The sequence below is a fragment of the Halichoerus grypus genome, chromosome 3 (genome assembly GCF_964656455.1).
Source record: "Halichoerus grypus chromosome 3, mHalGry1.hap1.1, whole genome shotgun sequence".
In the NCBI taxonomy this organism is placed as follows: Eukaryota; Metazoa; Chordata; class Mammalia; order Carnivora; family Phocidae; genus Halichoerus; species Halichoerus grypus.
The window spans coordinates 76,705,141-76,730,807 of record NC_135714.1 but is presented as its reverse complement, the minus strand read 5'-3'; the positions used below and the strand labels follow the sequence as shown (position 1 = coordinate 76,730,807).

General features: G+C 35.7%; 1 protein-coding gene and 1 long non-coding RNA gene across 8 annotated transcripts in view; one reads left to right on the top strand and one right to left on the bottom strand.

Moving 5' to 3' along the window:
* The window catches only part of SMARCAD1 (SNF2 related chromatin remodeling ATPase with DExD box 1), a 74,821-nt gene extending 56,734 nt beyond the window's left edge, over positions 1 to 18,087 (bottom strand). For 2 of the 4 annotated variants that reach the window (XM_078068971.1, XM_078068973.1), the window contains exons 1-3: positions 17,631 to 17,825; positions 17,108 to 17,346; positions 3,877 to 4,054 (exon numbers count right to left, since the gene is read on the bottom strand). In XM_078068971.1, the coding sequence (XP_077925097.1) occupies positions 3,877 to 4,054; positions 17,108 to 17,297 (368 nt within the window). In that variant the 5' untranslated portion in view covers positions 17,298 to 17,346; positions 17,631 to 17,825. Of the gene's footprint in view, positions 1 to 3,876; positions 4,055 to 17,107; positions 17,347 to 17,630; positions 17,826 to 17,965 lie in introns of those variants that run through there. The other 2 variants (XM_078068972.1, XM_036091799.2) reach the window with 2 other exon arrangements.
* The window catches only part of LOC118535517 (uncharacterized), a 183,088-nt gene continuing 175,507 nt past the window's right edge, over positions 18,087 to 25,667 (top strand). For all 4 annotated transcript variants that reach the window (XR_013446414.1, XR_004917233.2, XR_004917227.2 and 1 more), the window contains exon 1: positions 18,087 to 18,225. This is a non-coding gene — a long non-coding RNA (uncharacterized LOC118535517). The remainder of the gene's footprint in view (positions 18,226 to 25,667) is intronic.

Here is a 25,667-nt window from a genome sequence, read left to right as displayed (position 1 = left end):
ATTCCAGCTCAGGTCATGATCTCAGGGTCATGAGATCGAGCCCCGAGCCAGGCTCTGCACTGAGCATGGAGCCTGCTAAGATTCTCTTTCTCTGTCTACCTCTGTCCCTCCTCTGCCCCACATGGATGTGCACTCTTCCTCTCTCTCTTAAAAAAAAAAAAAAAAAAAAAAAGGAAGGAAGGAAAGAAAGCAGGAAGGAAGGAAGGAGAAAAAAGATACATGGAAGAAAATGTATGATGAAAAACTAAACTGGTTAGTTCTGAGGTGGATGACAGTGGGTATTACAAGAAAAAGGAAGAGAGGTAATACTTTTCTGAGCACATTCTATGCAGAGTTTTGATTTCTAAAGCCTTAATATTTTAAATATTCAAAAGTAAAATTTAAAAGAGGGATAAGGAAAAAACCTTAAAAGGAATACAAAGAGAAATTAATGAACTGAACTATATTTCAAATCAATAACAGAGAAAACGTTAAGTAATCTGAATACTTTGACCATATACCTTCAATCTAAAGACAAAACAAACCTATAAACAAAATTTAACTCTACTTAGTAGGCTTAATGGTCAAATGGTATGATGATAGCAATTCTGAAACTATATTATGTATACTGGATGACTGAGCAAGTTAAGAAATAAACTGATATTGCAAGAAGCCAGAGTTCTCAATGTCAGAAAAGGAAATATAGAAGGAGAGCCAAGGAAAAGCCTTGTAGTGGTAGATTAGAATTAAAGGTTATCATTAAAAACTCATAATTTAAACACACACACAAAAAAACAAGACACACACATTCCCCTCATATTTCCTAGTTCGTATAGCTGAAAAGGGCAATGACATAACCCCTGCCTCGCCTGATAGCAAAGAAAGAACACTCCTAGTCCCCAGATTTCCAAATACCATTCTCTATTAAAAGGAACCAGTGCAAAAAAAAAAAAAAAAGAAAGAAAGAAATATAAAAGGAACCAGTGTTTCTTGGAGAAATGGCTAATTCTAAATTCAGGCCTAGGGTAGGGATAGTGTTAGTCTGTACCATCTTTTGCCAGAAGGGAAAGGCTCATAAAGTAACAGGAACCTCTCAAAACCAGAGCCTGCCTAGAAGGGCCCTCAACTGCCAAAATTTAGCAATTTGAGCACCAAAATGAATAATGACAGTAAGTGAATTACAACCCACTGAACAAATAAATATCTATGATTCCATTTTGATACTTACTCATACTATATAAATACTATATAAATAAATGAATGGGGAAAAACAGAAAACCCTTCTTTATATTAGAATACCAAATAATTAAAATATAAGATCTGAAATGCTAGTTAAAATACCACCAATTCACAACCCACATTTAAGTAATGATTCAGGTAAGAATCATCAACAGGTACTAAAACTACTGAGTTAAAGTCTGCTAAGGAATAAGGTCAAAGTATCTGCCAATAGATTAATCACTACAAAGGGGAAAATAGTAACTCTTTAGGAGAAAGCTGGCAGGTTTCTGAGTAATTCAAGTTCACTTCCTCAATAAAGAGACAAATTGCTATCAGTTGCCTTGTATGACACACTGAGGACACAAAATCATTTATGTAGCATTCCTACCACTTAACCTAAATTTAATCATGAAGAAAATCAGCTAAGTACAAATTGAGAAGCCTCCTTAAAAAATGGCCTCTTAACCTTCAAAGGCCAATGACATGAGAAACAAAAAAAAAGGCTGAGAAACTGTTTCAGAGAAAATGAGACTAAAGACACAGGATACTGTTCAAAAAAAAATCCAACATGATACTGAGGAAAAAATAACTATAAAGTACTTACTTAAAATACAGTCCAAGGACTGACTGCTAGTTCTTAAGCTCACACTGTTATCCATCGATAACAAGATAAGGAATTTACACCAGAAGGTAAAACAACTACATTACTAAGCATATAACTTAGTCGAGCCGATTTTTCCTTATAATACTTTCCTGGCAAAGAAACTGGTACACTGACTTGCATTCTAGAGCACAATCCTTATTTACAAACCAGTACTTTTGAACGTGGGATTAACTGGTAATATTTAAATATGTACTATACATTAGACACCTGTACTGTGCCAATGCTAATTGGTATTTCTGAATTTGACTGCTTCTTCTGTAATGTAAGAGAAAGACCTTGTTCTTAGCAGGTAAATGTGAATCTAACACACTTAACCATGCAGGATCTTCACTATTTTTTATTTCAGAGTGACTTTCAGGAGAAAGGCATGTTCATTATGGCTTATTTACAAAAAGTTCATTTTAAGAGGAAATTACCATCAGCACAGTCTCGATCTCTTGGCTCCTTCTTGCAGCATTTTCTTAGCTTAGCTTCTGAGCACACAACCCTTTGACTTTTACCTCAACAACTATTCCTTCTCAGAACCTCCACAGATTTCTCATCTCCCTGTTCCTAAAATCCCAAGTTCTGCTGGCCTGAGTCCTTCAACCAGGAGATCTCTTTTCCAGCTATACTAGTATCTCTTAGTGATTTCATCTTATCATATAACTTTAAATATCAAATCTATATTCTGACAATTCCTAAATTTAGATGTTAACCAGACCTCCCCCCAAAAACTCAAATGTCACAAATCCAATTGCCTACTTGACATCTCCCGCCTAGATGTCTAAGAGTCTTCCCAATCACAGCATGTTTAAGACTGAATTGCCAAACTTTCCTTCAAAAGGAAGCCTACCACACCCAAAACAGTTTTCCTTATCTCAGTTAATGGTAATTCCATCCTTCCAGTTGCTCAGGTCAATCTTAGGGTCATCCTTCACTCCCTTCTCTCCCACCCAAAATCCAACAATAAAACCTCTCTGCTCTACCTTCAAAGTATATACAGAATCTAACCCCTTCTAATCATCCCCACAAGTAGTAGCCTTGTCTAAGTGTCCATCATTTCTGACCTGGGTTATTACAATAGTATACATGCTTCTAGTACTGCTCCCCTATAGTCTCAAATACCTTTTAAACATGTGAATGAAATAATTTACCCCTCTGCTCAATACACTCCATTCATTAGCTTTCTATCTCATTCAGAGTAAAAGCCAAACAGCCTATGGGTTTAAGATAATTAAATCCCTCTTCTAACCTGCTGCTTACCTTGTGACCTTAGGTCTTTCTCTCTGATTCATCTGCCGCCTACTTTCCTTAGAAACATCAGGTATAATACCACTTCAGGGTCATTAAACAAGTTATTTCCAATGACCAGAATACTCCACTCCTGCCCCCCCACCCTCATATCCATATGGTTCACACTTTTTTAACCCCTTCAGATCTCTACCCAAGCATCACCTTCTCAATAAAGCTTTTTTCCAACTGTGCTCTTTAGAAACCATACCCCCTACCCCTGGCCCTGAACTCCATTATTTTCCTTCCCTTTTGGTCATAATATTTATTATTTCGCATACTACATTGTTTATTTGTTTATTGTCTTTCTACCTGACTATAATACAAGCTCCGTGCTACTCCACAGAATGTGCCCAAAAAATGTTAAAACAATTTGACTCTGGGATTCAAGAATAGACCATAAAGAAATTATAGATGATCAAAGGTACATGTTAAAATAATTTCCCTATTTATGGAGGGTTAAAAAAACTAAATTATCTGCTCTCACTATAAACTTTTCATTGAAAATCAGTGTTATCCAGAAACATGCACACACACGCGCGCGCGCGCGCGCACACACACACACACAAATACCTCTCTACAGTTCTAAGTTAGGGAAAAATAACCAAGATGCAATAGAGAAAAGGCAAAAAAGAAAGAAAAAAGAGAAGTCACCAAACTATTTTTCAAATTAAATAACTTTTTCTTGAAAAACTTCTTACATAGGCAAATATAATGAATGAATCTATTAAGCTGCTTACACTATAATTACTGTGTCTTTGTTGAATTTTTTCTCTTGAACTGTACTGGAGCAATTTGGGGAAACGATATCTTCACTATCAGAAGACAAATCAATATACTGTATTCCTCTTTGATTCTTGAAATATGAGATACTAGCTTTTCTTTCATTTTCTGCAGTTTCTGGAACACTAGAATCTTCTGCAAAAGAAAAAAAAAGGAGAAAGGCATTTTGAGCAACCCGAAAATAAATGTTTTTTGATAATTATAATCATGTGCTAAAAATCTCTAATTTGTTCACTGTTTCCATCCTAAAACCAAAAATTCCCACCAGTTTTTAAAGAAAATATTAACAGTCAAACCAGGGCTGATGTTAAATGATTTTCCATTTCACAGGTTAATTTACTTGCAAGACCCTAGTGGGAATTGCAAAAGAGGAGTTTGTGTGTTATAGTGTCATCTTCTTCTCTCTGTGCTTTTATTTCCTAGTACCCAGTTCTGGCCTAAATGAACATGGACACTACAGCCCAAAAGACTTGTACTCCAATCCTGTCTCTTAGCCAAGTTATGTAATCACCCCAAACCTCAGTGTCCTCACCTGTAAAATAGAGATGCTAATAATCACAGGGCTCATGTGAATATAAAATCAAAAGATATATATTAGGCATTTAATTCAGTCATTGACACATAGCCCATATTCAATACACATTACCTCTTAAGCAAATGTTGGTGTTATGGGCTGAATTAGGGCCCCTCCAAAATTCTTAAGTTTCAACCCCCAGTAACCTCAGAACGTAACATATTTAGAGGTAGGGTCTTCAAAAAGGAGACTGAGTTAAAATGAGGCTGCTTCGGTGGAGGCCCTCATCCAGTATGACTGATGTCATAAGAAGAGAGAGAGAAACAAAAGATGTGTGCATGAAGGGAAGGCCGTGTGAGGACACAGTGAGAAGGTGGCCATCTGCAAGCCCTGGAGAAAGTCCTCAGAAGAAACAACCTGGATCCTGGGTTTTCGGCCTCCAGCCATGTAACAAAATAAAGGTATGTTGTTTAAGCTACCTGGTATTATATTTTGTTATGGCAGTCCTCATAAGCTAAAAATTTTGGCTCATTCAAAACAGGTGAATAAAATATTTTACCAAGGTCTCTTCTCTTCAATAGCAGAGTTCCAAAATTATTCTCCCTTCCCCAGAAAACCACCATTCTCCCTTACATATTTGAGAATGAAAAGATCACATTTAAGAAATTCATATTAAAGTAGTCAATGCCTTGGTCTAGTGAATGTATTTTAAAAAAGCAACGACCAGATGAATCTTTAGCTCAAAGGAGTCAATGTAAAAAACGATTAACTGACAACTACTTTCTAAGTCAGAATCAAGTCCTCAAGTGATGCACAAACATTTTTAATCCTCACAATAATCCTGAGGGTACACATTATATCAACATTTTATAGATAAACTAGATTTAGAGAAAGCAACTTGTCCAAAGTCATATAGGAGAAGTAACAAATCTGCAATCTATGTGTAAAGGTCTAAATCCTTATACTCTAAAACTCAGGCCGTCTCCAATACCTGTCACAAAATGATAGCAATCATTATAATGAAGCTCATGAGTTATATTTGTAAATAATATTAACCATGGCCTACATGACTACTATTCACCTGGAGGGCACTAAAACGATATATCTTTACTTCCTACAATGAAGTCCTATCAACACAACTGAAAAGCAAATCACATTTTTTCCAAAAGAACAATTTTATAAATGTTGAGTGAAGAACCTGGATGAAGAACTCTGCATTGGAACAAATCACAGCTATATTAACTGCCATAAGCATGGCAACACTTACAAATTCTGATAGTTATGTTTATGAATAACAAGATTACAGCCCAATTCCTATAAAATAAGTATAATGGTAATATGGATTCTGCTTTTACAAAGTGTACCTGATATATCACAAATCATACACAAAATTAAAAACTAGATGTTCACCGTATCAAAAATCTGACCTAAAGCTAATGCATATCAGCTAAACATGTTAACCAGTGTCCTGTTTTCTTATATTTTCAAAGGGCTAAGGCAAGATGATTTCAATTGTCTGTTTTCTTCAAAATCTCTTTATTCAAAATGAATAATAATCTTTTTAAAGCTAGCTACTTAAATGCCTAAATGCCTGGAGGAAGGGAGTCCTAAAAAATCTGTTAATGAGTATTAGGAGAACTAGAGTTTCTTGAACTTGATTACATATTCATCTTTGATTTTCTCTCATTTTTTTCCTCTTCTAGATAATACAAAAATATACAGTGAAGACATAATTTTTAAAACTCATGCTTAATGTGCTTAGTTAACGAGACAAAAAAAAAATAAAGAAGTTTGGCTTACTCTCCATCATGTACTCAATTACTCAGAGCTTTTACTGGTAATGTAATATGTACCACAAAATATATACATTTTATATATATATATATATATATATATATATATATATATATACTGTATGCATACAATGCATTATTTTGTATTATATTATAATATATACTATATATATACCTACATATCTCTAGCTAAAAATATACCTTAAACTTGTACACAGCTCTGAACCAAGTGACATCCCCATAGCCTAACTGGTAAGTGACTAACAGAGGAAGTAGTTTGATAATATGGAGGATAAGGGAAGGTTACCATACGATAGCATTTCTCAAACTAGAACCCTTTGCACTCTTAAAAATTGAGGACCCTAGAGTTTTTGCTTATGTGGCTTATGTTGGTTATATCTATGATATTACCATATTAGAAAGTAGAAACTGAAAAACTTTATTAAACTGCTTACATAAAAACAAATATTTTTATGAAAACTATATCCCCTCATCCCATCCCTCTCCCCCCAATCTAGTGAGTAGAGTGGCACTCTTTTATATTTGTAAGAATCTTTGGTTCTAGCTGCTTCTGTAATTCATCTATTGTAATATAGTTTTTGTTTAGGTTTACAAAGAAAATCACGCTTCACACAGATATACAGTTAGGAAAGGAAGAGTTTTTTCATAACCTTTTTACAATACTATGGATATTCTCTTCGATACTAAACCCAAATTTGACAGGTGGTAGGTTTTTTTTAAAGGTCAGTTGCAATGTGGAATCTGAAACCATATGAGTAAACTTTTGTGTTCTATTACATTTAAACCCACTGGTCTATCTTGCACTTTAATGGACCTTTAAATCATGCATTATTTTGTAACATTGTGTGCACTGGTCATTTGGAAAATACTGGTTCACTTGCTGATTAATGCAGATCTTCCAAATGTTGACACATTTCATGATATTTTATCAAAAATTAGATTTATTAATATCACCATTGATCCTGAAATATCAGAAGATTGTCAAACTCACAGTCCAAAATCCAAACTCTCCTTTGAAAACTGGAATTTTATCACTAGCAATAAATGCTGCTGGTTATTTCCTTGCTTTCACTGTCCTTTTTTGAGAAAATGTCTGCTAAATACCTAAGTCTGCTTAACTACAGTTTGTCAGTCATTCTTTTAAGTAAAAATGGTGTTTGGTGAAAAAAATGACAAGTTCAAATCAGAACTGAAAGCAACTGTTCAAATGCTTTCCCTTGAGATAACCACTGTACACACTTCAGTATACAGCAAAGGCTGGTTCACATTTTGTTTCACAAAAGTATTAAAAAGACACCTACTGCTTAGTTGAGATTTACCAAAATCAACAATTTTTACTGTTTATCAAAAACATTCTTAAGTGAAACTGACATTTAAAAAATTTTAAGAATACAATGACTACTACAACAGTTTGGAGTCTTGGCCTTGATTTGTGCTAAGGCACCAGCAGTTTTACTTACCACTGCTTTTGTACACATCAACATAGTAAAAAGGCAAGTAGTATCTTAGTATTATTATGAAAGTAGTTTGCCCTTAGGGATCCTAAAGGTTCGCATACCACACTTTGAAAACTGATGGGCCACAGTAAGAGCTTGTTTATCTAAAAACATCAACTTTCCAACACAGTCAATAATTTAGAATTAGAATAATGCTTAATGCTTAGATTTGTCTGTTTGGACTATTTCTAGAAGTAAGCAAAAGCAAAAATAGCTAAGAGGCAATGAATGGCCAAAACAATGCAGTAATGGTTCCTGACCCAAGCCAAACAAGCACTTTTGAGCAGCAGCACGAGAGAGGAAACAGAAAAATACAAATGAAAGAATGGTGAAACCCTGAACCAATTATGAAGGCATCAGCTACTATTAAATTCTGACATTTGCTGACTGCCTTCTGTGCTTAAGGCACTGTACCAGGAGGTAGGGAATATATTAAAGAAAAAAGGTTCAATTTGCCCTAAAGAAACAAATAAGAGCTAAGTAGCCAGATACACAAGTAACTGTTATGAAATATGATTTGTGCCATGAGAAAGGATTAAACAAAATGCTACAGGAACATGAGGGAAAACAGCCTATCCTTTCGTACAAAGACCATAAAGAAGCCTATTATATTTTAGAGATAGAAGACGAATATTTTCTCATTACCAAAAGGTAATGGGAACCTACATCATTAGCATATGCAAGAAGACTCCAAGGTTCCAGGGAGTTTTTCCGAACTAAATTCCCCATTAATGGTATGCACAAGAGAAGACAATCTTATATCCCAAGTTTTTCCAGTATGCTTGTACCCATTCTCATATCTAAGTCTACCACAAAACAAAAGAAGCATTTAAGTCTGACAATGGTTTCACCTTTCCAAAGGGTCCAAGATCAAGGGCCACTTAAAAACAAGCAAAAATCACTACAGGAGATTATGAGTTCACACTAAAGTAGTCCAAATTAATTTGATAACCCATAAATAAAAGTTATCTCCCAAAGAATGAAAATACATAAACCTTTATATCTGTCCTGAAGACTTACAAAACTGTGCCATTTCTGATCGTCTAGTTGTGTTGCTCTACATGGTTCAATTCTTCAACATGGCAACTAATTTTCAAGGCAATTCCTTTGAATACCAACTAAAACACATCATTGATTTATCGTTTTAAAAGGTAACCAAAATAATGGATAGTGAAATCTAAGCAGCCTTAATTTGAATGTCACAGTAGAAAGAGAAATACCATTAGCATCTTCCAAAATCAAACTATTTCTCTGATGAAAGCTCTAAAAAAGACAAAGAATACACTAATAAATACAAGACTGAAGAGTAGTTTCTGACATCACTCTAAGATGAAATGAGAAAGAAGAAACATCTCAGGCGTAAGCCAAAAGAAAAGATAAACCGGAAAAACGTAAAGAAAAACAAAGCCATGCTATTGTTACTGGACAAAGCAAAAGTGTTTAACTTGAGACACACTTTTTAATAACAGAAATTATATCTACAACAAAAATATAACATATATCTTAACTGCATACTAATAATGAAAGACATAAACACTGCAGGATACATAAAGCAAAAAGTCAAGAGACAAACATGAGGCGTTAACTCTCTTCTCCAAGCTCTTAAACACACAGCACAAAAATAAGACATACAATAGTGCTTTCTAAACATTTTTGATTGGGACCCACTGTAAGAGACACATTTTAGATTATGACCCTAAACATGATTATTAATGGGGTAAACAAATATCAAACTAGAGAAATAGATTAGTGGCCTATAAGATGCAAATATACATGAGAATTTAGAGTATACTGATGTTTCATAAGAAAAAAGGTTTATCAATAAATGATTCTGGAACAAGTGACTAGTAAATGACAAATAATGAGCAAAGGAGAAAACTGTATCATCCTTTCTTTAGTCCTTATTATACATTCCAGATGAGATTTAAGATTAAAATAAAAATCAACACAAAACCTAACTCATATCCATTAGTTTGGTTATCAATGCAAAACCTGACTCAGATCCATTAGTTTGGCTATCAAAACAAAGAATCAAAAAACAAAAAAAGAAAGTAACAAGTGTTAGCAAGGATGTGGAGAAACTGTAACCCTTGTGCACTGCTGGTGGGAAAATAAAATGGTACAGGTATTAATGGAAAACGTGATGGTTTCTTGTATGATCTATCAATTCCATTTCTGGGTATATACCCTAAAGAAGTGACAGCAGGGTCCCAAAGAGATATTTGTACGCAAAATTTTTTTTTTTTTTTTTTTTTAAGATTTTATTTATTTGAGAGAGAGAGACACAGCGAGAGAGGGAACACAAGCAGGGGGAGTGGGAGAGGGAGAAGCAGGCTTCCCGCCAAGCAGGGAGCCTGATGCGGGGCTCGATCCCAGAACCCTGGGATCATGACCTGAGCCGAAGGCAGACGCTTAATGACTGAGCCACCCAGGCGCCCCATATTTGTACACAAATTTCATAGCAGTAATAGTCACAATAACCAAATGGTAGAAGAAACCCAAGTATCCATCCACAGATGAATGGTTAAACAAAATGTAGTATACACATACAATGCTTTTCAGCCTTGAAAAGGAAATTCTGATACATGCTACAACATGAATGAATCTTAAAAACTTTATGCAAAGGGAAATAAACCAGTCACAGAAAGACAAATCCTGTATAATTCCACTTTTATGATGTACCTAAAGTAGTCAAATTCAGAGAAAGAAAAGTACTATGGTGGTTACCACAGGCTGGGGATAGGAGGGAAGTGTTTAATGGGTACAGTGTTTCATTTCCGCAAGATGAAAAAAGAGTTCTGAAGATTAATTGCACAATAATGTGAATGTACCTAACACTCCTGTGATTTGTATACTTAACAGTTAAGATGGTAAATTTTATGTTATGTATATTTTACAATTAAAAATAAAATTAACACAAATGTGCTAGAATAAAATACAGATGAAAATATTTATGATGTGATACTAAGGAATGCCTGTCTGATAAGGACCTAAACCTTAGAAACCATCAAAGAAATGAACAAATTGACCACACGAAAATGTAAAATTTCTCTATGACAAACAATAAGGAATCAAAAGAATAAAAAACTTACAAATTATTTTTCAGAAAAAAAGAAAAAGGAACACAGAAAAAGTCCAGAAGGCTAATACATTTATGAAAACATACTTAACCTTAAAAGTAAAGAATAAAAGTAAAGTAATTTAATTCCCTGGTAAAGATTAAAGAGGTTTGCAATATTTTGACCTAGTACGAAAAAGTATACATCTAAAAACCAAGCTGTAGTCTGGTGCAAAGTGGTAAAACTTCTGTGTATGATAACTTGGCAATTACTAAAATATTACTAATATTCACTCTAATCTGACAATTCCTTTTCCAAGAATTTTTCTTCAGACTGAATACAAGCTAAAAAATCTGTTAAAAGGATGGTCATTATAGCCTTCTTTTGATAGCAAAAAAAAAAAAAAGAAAAAAAGAAAAACCCAACTAACCGATGTCCATTATTAGAAAACTACATGAATTATATCTATATAAGACACTGTAATCATTTAAAAAAATTGAGGTATAGCATAAATAAATATTATATATAAATAAAAACAAAAACCTGGAATATATACAGGCAGAAAAAAAATGTGAAAATAAACACCAAAACTAAAGGATTATAGAATATTCTTCATTACACAATATTGCATCTTTTATATATAACATTTTATTCTGAAGAAAACAATAGCTAAGCATGGAGAGTAAGAAGGTAGAGAAAACACAGAAGAAAGTATACACTTAAAATGTACTTAAGATTTTTACTTAAGTATGAGTACTCATTGTACTTTCTTCTATTAAAATAATTCAGCACCGGGTGCCTGGGTGGCTCAGTTGGTGAAGCACCCACCTTCAGCTCAGGTCATGATCCCAGGGTCCTGGGATCAAGCCCCGTATTGGGCTCTCTGCTCAGCGGGAAGCCTGCTTCTCCCTTCCCACTCCCTCCTGCTTGTGTTCCCTCTCTCGCTGTCTCTCTGTCAAATAAATAAATAAAATCTCAAAAAAAAAAATAATAATTCAGCACCTAGCCTTCTGCCAAGTACTGCTTGTCAACTAACACTTGCAGACATGAAGAAATCAGAATAACTATCCAAAGACATAGTAAGGATTTGCATTTTGGCCACACACACACCTAAAACAAACAAACAAAAAAACCCCGAAGTATCACCCAATGGTTATAAAATCATGATGCTAAAATGATACATTCAGCTCCATTATTCAAAGGACATACCCGTTTTACTGCTTGCAGGGACTTCAGAGAACATCCAGGCAAAGGAAGTGAAGTCCAAAAATGCTCATGTCTTACACAAGATCATACAACCTGTATGATAGAGCAGTGCTCTCTGGAAAGCTTTTATTTTGGGGGGGGGGGGGGAGGATCTTTTTGATTAACTGGAATAATTTTGAAATTTCTCTTATTAACAACTGTTACTTTCAACATGACCACCACACTGAAATGGCAATCATTTTAGGAGACTGAATCTACTTCACTAAGGAAAGAAATTAATCAAGCATTTACTAAAACTTTCCTCCATTCCAACCTCAAAATAATTGATTAACCCATTTATTTTTATCACTTTTTCTCCCCAGGTAAAATGTGTCTCTACTCCTTTGCAACGTTAAACAGTCCAGCTGTGCACCTGTTCCTATGCCCTAGATGCCTGTCTTCAGATACCTCCCAACTCCCTTCATCCTTTCCCTCTCCACTAGCTTCTTCCCCTAGGCCAACAAATATGCTCAATTTTCAACAATCCTGAAACATTTTCTTTTGACATTGCTGTACTGGCAAGCTGTTTCCCTCTTCTTCTTGAGAGACTAGTCTTCATTTCCTTACCTTTCTACTGAAACTGTCTACTAAAGGTCAACAATAACATTTAATTTCCAAGGAAAGTGATCTCTGATCAGTCCCCCATCCAATCTGACTTCTCTACAGTATTTGATACTGTTCACTATACACAAAACTGGAAATTGGTCTTTCTTTAGCTTTCAGAGTACTATCATTTTCTATGAATATTCAAGTAATCCTTTATTATCTTCACTGGTTTCCTTCATTTGTCCACCATTAAATGTTGGTATTTTTTACTATATGCCTTGCTTTGGGTGTATTTTTGGTTAACTGCCATAATTATGACCCCTTGAAAGTTGATTTCTCAGGTTCCAACCATCTTTGAGCTACAAACCTAATGTTCAATCCTCTACTAGACCTCATTTCTGAAACAGGAAAACTGAACTCAACATGTTTAAGTGTATTTCTCCCAAATGCACTGCCTAATTCAGTTGACAGTGCCCATCACCCAGCTGTCTAAGCAAGAAACATCTGAGTTATCTTTAAACCCTCTACATTTAACTATCACCAAATACCATCAAATACTGAAATATAAAACTTCCCTAAAATGCCTCCTCTATCCTACTAACATTTTCCTACACTTAGGCTTCAATTAATTCAACAGCTTCATCAATGGTCTTCCCATGCCGAAATGCTCTCTAGTGTGTACCAAAAAAAGTCCATCCTTCCTGGCATAGCATATAAAGTCCCCTCACAACCCAGCAGTTTACATTTCTATCTTCTCAGTTTCATCTATACCTGCCCTAAACCTCCTCTTCCACAGATAACCTCCCTTCCCACAGACATATCACTCTTCTAAGCAATGAATATTTTCATTCTTGCTCACCAAATAAGCACTGATTCACTGATTCCAAGTCATCTCTCTGTGACTTTTCCTGATCCTCTCCAAGAATAATAATTTCTGAATTGGATTGTGATTCTATATTGCTTAATATTTTCCCGAGTTATTACACTGTACTATTTTAACTATATGTATTTATATGTCCCTTCCTCCTGGTGTTCCTTGAGATCAAGCTTTGCTCTTATTTTTACTCTTTATGCATAAAACATAATAAGCTCTCTCCTCTGTCACTCATCTGCCATTATTTTATTCCCTCGAAACCTGCTGTGCTCTCAAAAAGGTCAAAAGAAAAAAAGAATGTGTAAACAAGCAATAACCATTAATAACTGGACACCATGAGGGCAAAATAAACACGGGAAGGAGAGGTGCCCACAAGTTGAGCGTATGCCCCCATATCCAAAGGCTGGATGAAGGAAGACCATCCTCCATCAAAAACAGTTTCAAGTAACCATGACTGAAGAATGCCTGATGGCTATGGGACTGTTTCAAGATCATTAAGAGGAAGGATACTTTTAAAAATTTGTACAAAGTACTAGTATCGCCCACTTATCACTCAATACTCCTTCCTTCAACACATATTTACTAAGAGCTTACTATGTGCCAGTCACTGCTCTGAGCAATGGTGAACAGGACAAAGTCTCTGCTCACATGGATCTTATATTCTAATAAGGGAGACACAGATATATAGAATCATGTTAGGTAAAAATAAATACTACATAGAAAAACACAGATGAGTAAAACTGGGGGCAGGGGGAAAGAGTTGCTATTTCAAAGAGTATGATCAGGGGAAGGGCTTCTAAAGACAGTAAATATTTCACTAAGCCCACAGTCATATGCATATATCAGCAGGAAGGGTCTTGGAGGAAGAAGAGAAAAGAGTAAGAAGGAAAGATGGCACTGTCCTTGGCATATTTAAGAAAAGGTGTGGCTGTGGCACAGTAACTGAAAGAGAGTGGTAGGAAATAAAATCTTAATTCATATTGGTAAAATTTAAAGGGTTAGCTAAAAGAGTCATGACAGGTAATTTTTACAATTTCCATTCTATTTAAGAAATAGGTGATTTAGACCGGATTTAGACCCTAACATTCTATTGTAAATAAGCAAACACAGCATTATCATACAATGGCAAAATAAGTAGTTACCATATGATGATAAAGGAAGTAAGATCAAAATCCATATCCCACCAATGATTCCCTAATCTCCATCTCTAGTCAGGATCCTAAACCAGCTTCAGTATCTCATCCTGTATACAGGCCCAAGCTTCAACACTCAATTCAGAATTCCCCACCTCTATGTTAAGTTGCCTTAGGTCTGGTCCAACATGCTAAATTAGGGACAGGACATTTAAGTCTTATTTGAATTTTTAAAGGCATGCCCAATGGGTTAGAACGGGTACTTTATACCTATTCTGATGTATGAAACTACCATTTTTTTCAATTACCTAAAATTCTTGAAGACTTTATTTATCTATCTGACAGAGAGAGAGCACGCGCGCGTGTGCATGTGCACAAGCAGGGCGAGTGGGAGAGGGAGAAGCAGGCTCTTTGCTAAGCAGGGAGTCCAATGCGGGGCTAGATCCCAGGACACTCTCTCTCATCTCTCTCGTATCTCTTTCTTCTCCATTTCTACTGTTCTTTCTACTTCCTAGTTGAATTATCTTTCTTCAAAACTTACCCTCTAACAAAGGGCAGTACTCAGGACGGCTAGACTGGTTTAACAAAACAATTTTCTTTCACCATTTTACCCTTCTATCTGTGAAGGCTTTAATGGATCTCTAATAACTACAATGTAAAACCAAAACCTAGCCTTCGTTTTCAATATTCTCCCAAATTCACAGTACCATCTGCAATGATCTTTTCTTAAAGCTCTCTATTCCTAGTAGGATGAATTCTCACCATTCCCACAACAAACTTAATTTTCATATTTCCCAATGTCATTAAGACTAACCATGTGATCCCTAAAGGCAATCTCAGCTTATAAGAGGAATTTACATATGAGAAAAAAAAAAACCAATAAAGATGAATGAAATCTCCTTAAACAGGAAAAAAAAAAAAGGTATAGCAGCATCTTCTGATTAGAAGAGACAATTAAGAATTTCACATTACTAATACTGATAAATAAAACATTTCACTGTGTTCCAGTTTACAAAGTGCTTTTTATTCTACAGATGAAAAAAATCTTAATCTCAGATTTTAAGTAATTTGTCCAATGTCCCATTTAACTAAAATGAAGCAGTAGAGACTTCTAAGGACTCAAAATCCCATGCCTACATGCTGGCCTTCCCAGCCCTCTTTAACTACGTAAGAAACAAATTCATATATTGATTGTTAAAATATTAAAGTACCGGGATATCTACACATTAACTACAGCATGTTATGCAAAGTAAACACCTATTGAAAGAACGAACAAAGAGACAGCACTCCTAAGCTTCAGTGGTTCCCCACAGAATCTGGACGAGTTCAGAACCTTTTATACAAACAAAGCCTTTCAAAATTATGACTCCTCATTCCCATATAATTCAACCTACCAAATCATTCCACCATGTTCCAATACACCCAAAGATTTTTAAATGTTATTCAAGAGATAATGTGTGGGGAGTCTGCCATCACTGGTACAGTTAAATAGAAGACTAGCAAACAAAATAAGATACCAAGGATAATGACATACGTATTACCAATCTTGTCAGGGCCACATCAGCATAAAAGCTGCTTGGGAAATACTGAGTTTTGCATTAAAAAAAGGTATCACTAAAATAAACATTAAAATAAAACTTCTAATATTCCTTCCACCCTTCATAAGAAACTGCATAATGTAAACAATTAAAAGTTTATGCTCAGGAACTAGACTGACTGGATTTGAGTTCCAGGTCTATCAAATTCCTAACAACTTAACCTCCCTGGGTCTCATTTCTGCAAAATGTGCATATCTTGTAGTATTGCTGTGCAAATTAAATGAGAGAATGTGAAGCACTCGGCACAGTGCCTAAAACATAAGAGTTCAAATATATCCTGTTAACTGTTCAAAGAACACAGACTAAAATGGAAATGCTAATTTTTGGCCTCCTCTCAAATCCCATCGTCTGGGACAATCTGCTGAAGAGGTTAAAAATGGTTCTTTCACCTTGAAGAATACCAATTACTCATTCGCACCCTTGGGGTCTCCAGGAAGTCAAATGGTGGCAAAATCTGAATGTGATCTGCTCTTCATTTGTCCAGAGGTTGTCTTCATGCACCTTGAGTAAAGTCTGGTTCATATTAAGTGAGCAGTATTTTTTTGAAAAATACTGAGATGAACGTAAACACCTGGCCAAATAACAGACTCAAAGTCTACATCATTGGTCTGAATCACCTAGTTTCTCTTCCAGCGGCAACTATTCTGACCTAAGGATGACCTAAATTCAGACATCAATTTCCATCATTGGGCCATATTCCAAGAACTCATACAAAACTGAAGAAGCCATGGATGCTCAGTTGACGGCAGGTATATGGTGCCAATGGCAGCCCCAAAGCGGTATCTTAAAGGGCAAGGTGGAGGACAATATATTAGTATGTACGACATCAAGAATATTAGACTCTCTTCCGCCTTTCATCTTTTAAAAATACCTCCTGATGCTACATCAATTTGCAACATTGTAACTCACCTGTTTTTTCAGTTATATCTGAATCAGGTGTGCCTGCCCTGCTAACTTCCCCTTCAGCATTCTCCTCTTCAGCACTAAGAGAAATTGGTGAAGAAGGGCCAGGCTGGGAGGGTTGAGGGGCTGCTTCGGGCACTTCCTCAATCTTACTCCTTTTCTCAAAGCGAAAACGGTCCAAGTTGAAAAGATTCATATTGGTCGAAACCACCACCCTGTAGAATTAAGAGCTTTAAATGAACTATCTGCAGGAAGAAAATAAAAAGAGAAAAAGAGGCCATGAAAACAATACAAAATACAAAGCCTTAGCAGTTCATTCCCAAGGCAATTAAGAGCACGCAAACATGCCAGTGGCACAGGATGACTATTATGGCTGCGCCTCATTGTTAGGCCACAATAATCAGAAGGTGGACAGGGATATCTTTCTTAAAATTTCCATTGCTCTTTCTACTCCCCTTCGTCTCCCCCCTCCCCGCCCCGCCCCGCCTTCCTCGAACCACACGCTGACCCTCGTGCAACCTCCTCTTACCCCAGCACGCGCAGGCACGTTCCCCACTCTAACCCCCCTGCGGGCCGCGCGCCCGCCCACAGGGAGAGGCTCCCTGCACTATGGTGCTCCCTGCCTCGAGAAAGGACGTGCCAGGGCCCGCGCCGCGATACTGCGGGGACACAAAGGGGCCAAAGAAGGGGAGCGGCGGAGGCCGTGCTGGCGGGCACCCGCCCGGAAGTTGACGCGGCGCGATCCCAGCTGAGAGGAAGCTGATAGGATCAAGAAAACATAGGGAGGGTTCAGAGGAGGGGAGTGTGCTGCGGCATCTCTTTTAATGCTCACTCGCTTGCCCTCTTTCTTTCTTTAGTACTTACAGTCTTGCAGGCTCGATGCGATGTAACAAAGGTTGAAAGAAAGAATAATTCCTGGAGGGGAGCGACGGTAGCCGGGCCGGGACCTTCCAAAACAGCACGGACAGCCCAAACGAGCGCGCGGTGATGACGCAACACGCAGCTTAGGCTTTTTTTCTTCCCCAGCGACGCGCGAGCGGAAGATGTCTAGGCGCGCGCTGTTGCCATGGTAACTCGTACCCGCCTCTACGCCTGGGAAGCGCGCTTATGGCCTGTTTCTCCAGGTTAGCAAGAGAGTTGTTAAATAGAACAATAATAAACTGCACAATAGCAATAAATAACATAGTAATAATAAATAATATAGCATTTGATATAATGTATAATATTTTGTATAATGTATATATAGTGTGATGGTAATATTGTGCTAGGTGTTTTACATGAACAATCTCAACCCTTACAAGAAAGAAGCCTTTTTTACATAATAAGGAAACTGAGGCCTGCAGATGTTAAATAGTAAGAAGTAAAAACCCGGGTATTTCGAGCTTCAGAGCATATGAACCGCCTCCCCACCGTTGGGTGGATTATTCTTAGAGTGGAATATGACAATTCCCCTATCTTGACGGAAATACTACCTTAAGAATATTTACCCTTTTTGTTCTAACATTAGGCTAAACAGGCAGTTTTCTGTTTTAATTTGATCCTCTGGTTGGCATTTCCCTTAAAGAGAAATTAATACAAATCATTATTCTACCAAAAACACTGGTCATTGTAAACTTAAATTGGCATTCTATTTTATAAATCAGTGTTTTGAAGTGTATAATTATAACATGAACCCACAGTTTTATCAAATGCGGGCACACTTATAGAATTGAGTGTCTAGACCCATAAAATTCAGGATCAAAGCCTGAACAATTGTGATTTTGTTATACCTATTTTTGATATCCCATGAAATGCACCAGCTTTATGCATCTATGTAAACTGATGGAATCAAAGGATATATCAACTTATACATAGTAAATTATTTTTGGTGAAGAATATTTGCTATAAGATCTACTTGCAATAACTTTCAAATATGCAATACAGTATTAACTATAGTCACCATTCAGTACATGTAATTTTAGAAAAGAGTATTTGCTTTATATTCAGACAGATCTAACATTGAAAATGGATTCCACTAGCTGAATGACTTTGGGCAAATTATATTTAACTTCTCTAAGCCTTAGTTTCCTCATCTTTTAAATGTGGTTGATGATACCATTGACTTCTTAAGGCAATTCTGCAACACAGTATTAACCCCTTGACATTTGTATAGCTGGGGCAAGAGTGAAAATAGAGACCCAAACATCATATGTCTGAATATTTAAACATAAATACAGTTAACAAAATGTAAAAATAAATTATGTTTTATTGTCCTATTTTGAAAATGACCTAGAAAGCCAGGTTGAATTTATAATTCCTCTGTTGGTCAGAATGGATGATTCAAGGAGAATTGATTGGTGCATGTATCCTGCCTTCCCTGTATAATGTCCTCCCGCTCAGTTTGATACCATTAGTGGCCTTGTGCTCATGCATATGGACACCCAGCTCAAATGCCCAACTATGACCCCACCTGGGGTTCCTACATTGTTTAAAGAAAAAAAGGTTGTTTTGTTTAATTTGGATTTTATATAAACAATACCTTTCTAATATAAGTATGTACCATGCAATATTCAGAACTTGCTTGTACTAAAAACTTATTTGTTGTCTGTTTGAAATACAAATTTAACAAGGTATACTGTATTTTATTTGCAAGCCTACTTCCACTCCACTGCTAAGCCACCTCTTGGGCCTAGGAGCTTTTTTACTACCTGTTGGGTCTAGGATTTAGATACTGGAAGCACTGTTGGCCCTTAGCACAAAGGACCTGGGGGAAAGTCACTCCTAGCCTTTTTGGAGCTGTGTGATCAGAGATTTCAAAGACCAGCTGCTACTCAAAAGCATTATCTAAAATTGAAGACATAGGTTCTGAGTGAACCTGTCTTTTTGGCCCCACAGATTCCTTGCTCTTTGGGGTTCGGTATAGCAGGAAAAGGGCCAAATTGTTCTGTAAAGCCATACGTGCAGTACAGGAACCACTCTTGCCCAGCTCTAAGGGTGGGATGGTTCTGTAGCATTCACTGACCTGGGAGAATTGGAATTTTCTATGATTGGGATTTTGCTTAATTGTGGATCAAAAGGTTAAGAGAGTGTATAACAAAGTACACAGACTGCCATAACAAAGTACCGCAGATTGGATGGCTTACAAAACAGAAATTTAATTTTCTCATAGCTCTGGAAGTCTGGAAGTCTGATATCAAGACGTTGGTAGGGTTGGCTTCTGAGGACCATGAGGGAAGGATCTGCTTCAAGCGTCTCTCCTTGGCCATCTTCTCCCTGGGTCTTTATGTAATCTTCCCCTGTACTTGTGACTAAATTTCACAACTTAAAATGACCACATTTTAACTTAATTACATCTCTAAAGGCCCTATTTCCAAGGGTAGTGACATTCTGAGATACTGGGGGTTAGGACTTCAACATATGAATTTGGGGGAGCACAATTCAGCACATAACAGGGCAAAAGAGTGGAAGGATTCTCTATATGAACCTAAAATCTTCTGGAATGATAGCAGGAATTGGGGCTAAAAACTAGTCCTCTGATTTTTCTTCCTTCTGACCCTAAATATGATCATTTTCCAAAATTCAATCCTTGGTGTCCTGCTTATCTCACCCTACTCTTGCCCAGAGTGCACTGATTATAGTGGTGACTAAATATATTTGTCAAATCTTATCCTCAACTATAGACTTAAAAAGGCTTAATCTTACTGTTTATAAGTTATAACTCAATAAACCTAACATTTTTTAAAAAGTGACTATAAACATTTAATTGATAAGGAAGAAAATTTGAAAACCACCTCTCCCCCTAGAATGAAGAGGAAAATGATGAAGAGGTAAAACCAATGAGATTTAAAGAAATGATAAATATAGGATTCAGAAGACTGAGAAGCAAACTTTGATGAATTAATATAATCAAAGAACAGAATACACACAAAATGAGCAAAATAAGTAATGAAAATACATAATAGAAAATGTTCATGAATTCTCATTAGTCTGCAAATGAAAATGCTCATGGGATTCAAGACAAAAGCAATTAAAGTAGACACTAAAAATGTTCTAAAGAATTTTTTTTAATTTCAAGAATTTAAAGCATGTTATTACAATTTTTTTTTTTGTCAGAAAAAATATACAGCCTACAAAGGGACAAAAAACATCAGTCAAAAACTTGTTCAATAGGGATGCCTGGGTGGCTCAGTTGGTTAAGCGTCTGTCTTCAGCTCAGATCATGATCCCAGGGTTATGGGATCAAGCCCTGCATTGGGCTCCCGACTTGGTGGGGAGCCTCCTTCTCCCTCTCCCTCTGCCACTCAACCTGCTTGTGCTTCTTCTCTCTCTCTGTCAAATAAATAAATAAAATATTTAAGAAAAACACACAAAAAACTTGTTCAATAAACTAAATGCCAGAAGGTAATGATGAAAGAACTCAAAGATCTGGAGGGAAAAGATTGTGACTCAGTAATTTTTTAGATTATGTATATGTTATTCATTTATGGATAAAAAAATTGCAAACTTTTAATTCCTTGAAAATATATCTCTGTTAAACCGTTCCTAAAAACATAAATCCAGGTGGCAGGGTCAAGAATGCAGAATTCATGGTATAGAAGTATTCTGTTGAGACTAAATAAAGTTAGGACTTAATAATTATAAGTACAGTGTATTCATCAACATTTTGTTGCATAACAGCCACAAAATGTTAGTTACATAAAACAATAATCTTGATTGGCTGGGATGGTTCAACTTCGGGCTACAATGCCTGTCTGCACATAGTACATGCTCAATAAATATGTGTTGAGTGAATGGATGATATTAATAACTACATAAGATGCCTAAGCATACAGATAACCACAAATATATTTTAAAATAAGCTGAATATTACATCATGGAAGAACATAAACCAGAATATTAAAAAAAATTTTTTTGTTTGTTTTACATTTTTATGTAAGCTCTACAGCCAACGTTGGGCTTAAAATCATGAGATCAAGAGTCACATGCTCCACCAACTGAGTCATCCAGGCACCCCATAAATCAAAGTGAAAAAAAATAAAATAAAACTCAGGAAAGAGGTGATACAACTCAAGAAGGGAAGAAAAGTAAAAGAAAAAAATATCTTAGAGGTGAAGATTAAACCAGATGTAACATGTAGTTAAATAAACATAACAGATAATGCCTAAAGAGAAAGGGTGAAAAGGGAAAAATAAAACATAAAAATAGGAAGGTAAATAGATTTCAAGAGAAAATAATAAATATTGAAGATAAGCGAAGAAGATCCAACATAATTATAATAGGAATCATTACAGAAGAAAACCAAAACAAAGCAAAAGTGTGGAAGAAATAACTAAAAACTGTAATTCAAAAAACATTTCCTGAAAATATCAAAGATTTGAAGCCATATATTGGAAGAGCACATCATTTACCTGAGAATATCAACCGAAATGGCTAACACCAAGGCCTATTCTAGTAAAATTTAGAATTAATTTTTTTTTTTTAATTCCTTGAACATTTAGACAAAAATAAGCAAGTGAGCTATAAGGGAAAGAAAATTATATTATCACAGTTTTAACAGCAAGTCTTTATGCTGAAAGAAAATGGAATACTGTACATAAGAGGCTCAAAGAAATAAAATGTGATCCAAGGATTTTATATTGAGCAAAAGTGCTTTTCAAATATAAAGGCACAGATGGACTCTTAACATCATGCAAGAATTCTGTGGATATTATTCTCATGAGAACTCCTACAGAATTTATTAGAGAATGAACTTCATAAAACCAAAATGTCTATACTAACAATAAGAAAGGACAGATTTTGAGCATTAGCTATATAGTTATTTGTAGAACAAAGACAATAAGAGGTGTAAAAGGAAAAGAGTAGCATATAATGGTTATATGATCTGTCAGTGCATACCTCTTAAAATTGGAAGTGAATGGTAGAAACATATGAAAATTTTTTTTAATTTTTCAGTAATTGTATTGGAGTAATTATATTAGTATTGTTATTCTGAGACTTTTGTGTGTACATTTTTGAATAAAGCAAATAAATAACTCCATTTTATCCTGTCTCTTTGGAAGCCAGGATTTTCAAGTAGAAGAAAGGAGATACAGATGTGATAGAAAGAGGTTTGTGTGTGGGGCACCTGGATGGCTCAGTTGGTTAAGCGTCTGCCCTCGGCTCAGGTGATGATCTCAGGGTCCTGGGAATGAGTCCTGTTTCGGGCTCCCTGCTCAGTGAGGAGTTTGCTTCTCCCTCTACCTTTTCCCCCTGCTTGTGATCTCTCTCTCACTCTCTCTCTCAAATAAATAAATAAAATCTTAAAAAAAGAGAGAAAGAGAAAGAAAAAGAAAGAAAGAAAGAAAGAAAGAAAGAAAGAAAGAAAGAAAGAGAAAGAAAGAAAAAAAGAAAGAGGTTAGAGTGCAAGTCCTAGAAAGAAAGAAAGAAAGAAAGAAAGAAAGAAAGAAAGAAAGAAAGAAAGAAAGAAAGAGAAAGAAAGAAAAAAAGAAAGAGGTTAGAGTGCAAGTCCTAGAATGCAGAGTGATCTTTTATTTGAATTGGAAATGTCATTAGGAACCTATGAGTTTTGATACACACACACACTTCTTGGAAAAAGAACAGATACCATTCTAGGATAGGAAATGCACAGGATGGGCCTGGAATATCTTCCTATACCAAAAACAAGCAAGTTATCAAAGACCGCTAACATCATGTCAAAAAGATTCAGGAACCAACTTGAAGAGGCTCTTACTACTGGCCAAAGATGGAGCAGTTTAACTTGAATAAGATTAAGAATTCCAGTTATTTGAAAGCCATCAACTATGTTTAAATCCATGAGTTCTTTATGGTATTTTTAAAAACCTGGTTGTTTTTGGAGAATGAAAGGAAAAGATAATTCATTGTTATGAAAACTAATAGATATGGGAAAAGAATCAAGCTTTTATGTTGCCTTTACTCTGAAGGGTTCTACTAGGTAATTAAATAAGAGATGAAGGAAATGTTTCTTCATAAAAGTATTTCAACTAGTAAGTGAGAAAGAAATGATAAAATTGGAATCACTCAGCAAGTCTAGCCCAAATTTCTGACCTACAGAATCGTAAGATAAAATAAAATGGCTATTGTTTTAAACCAGTAAATTTGGGAGTTAGTTTGTTATGCAATAATAGATAATAATTAGAACATATCCAAATATTTTCTGACATTTTTGTCTTAAGTATACTGATTCTTCCAGTTAGAAGTAAAATGTTACTTATTTTCCTGTCTCCAAATACCTAGTCTCAGAAATTGTCTGGAAATCTTAGGCTCATTTCCTGTTCACCTCAAGTTTGGAGTAGCTGAGTCCAGAAATCAACATTTAATACTTAGTTTGTGTGTCCTCATACTTTTTCTCTGCCTTCCTTGCCAAAAGAATTATTTCCCACAATAGTATCTAATTTCTCTTTCTCAGTAGTACAAATGAAATTAAAGTCACCTCTTTTTAGAAATATATACTTAGTCACAAAAAAGCATATCATTTCTAATTTGTATAAGGTGATTCAATGTGGTAATTAAGATAAAGTTCCTAGAATAACAGACTATAAAGTAGAATTTTGTCAGCAGGACTACTCAAATGTGGTGACTAAGATTTCAGAAATAAATGATTGCTTCAAGTGTCCATATGGGGATAGAATTCACCTTTTAAGTTAAAATAAGTATTTTTGTACGGCTGCTGTGATGGTTGGTTTTATGTATCGATTTGACTGGACAAAGGGATGCCCATTTAGCTGGTAAAACACATTTTTAAGTATGTCTCTGAGAGTTTTTGGAAGAGTTCAGCATTTTAATTGGTAGACTGACTAAAGAAGATTGCCCTCACAAATGTGGGTGGACAGCACCTAATTCTTTAAGGGCCTGAGTAGAAGAAAAAGGTAGAAGGGCAAATTCACTCTCTCCGCTTGACCTGGGACATCCATCTTCTTTTGCCTTTGACCTTGTTCTCAGGCCTTTGGACTTGCATCTTGGACTGGAGGTACATCACCAGCTTTCCTGGATCTCCAGCTTGTAGAGGGACTTCTTAATCTCTAAAGTTGAGTAAGCCAATCCCTCATAATAAATCTCTTTCTGTATACTTATATATATATTCTACCAGTTCTGTTTCTCCATAAGCCCCTGACTAATACAGCTGCCAAAATCTTGTTAATTACTTGTTAGCTTTGAAATAGGCCCAGTGAAAATGTTTTATAGAAACCTCAAATTTCTTCATTATATAGAAGGAAAGACTTCGTGGAAATTTTATTTTTATTTCTTTTTGCTTTATATTTACCAAAATAAAACCATGAAGCAATTCAAGGAAACAGAAACCATTCCAAATTTGAATCAAATAAGAAACCAAACAAAATAATAAACAGCAACAGAGATTAAAAATGGGATTTGCAAACCTGGATCCCTTCTTAACTTGATACCTTAAAAATGTAAATCACACCTAGTTGGTAATGGAAACTTGTGTAAACTAATCTTACCTCCCACACACAAATATGAAATGGAAAAGACAAGATACCAAGCCATAAAACTAAGTAGATCTTCCTTCCTTGGTAACAAGACTAAGACAAATATTACCAGTTTGTAAGCA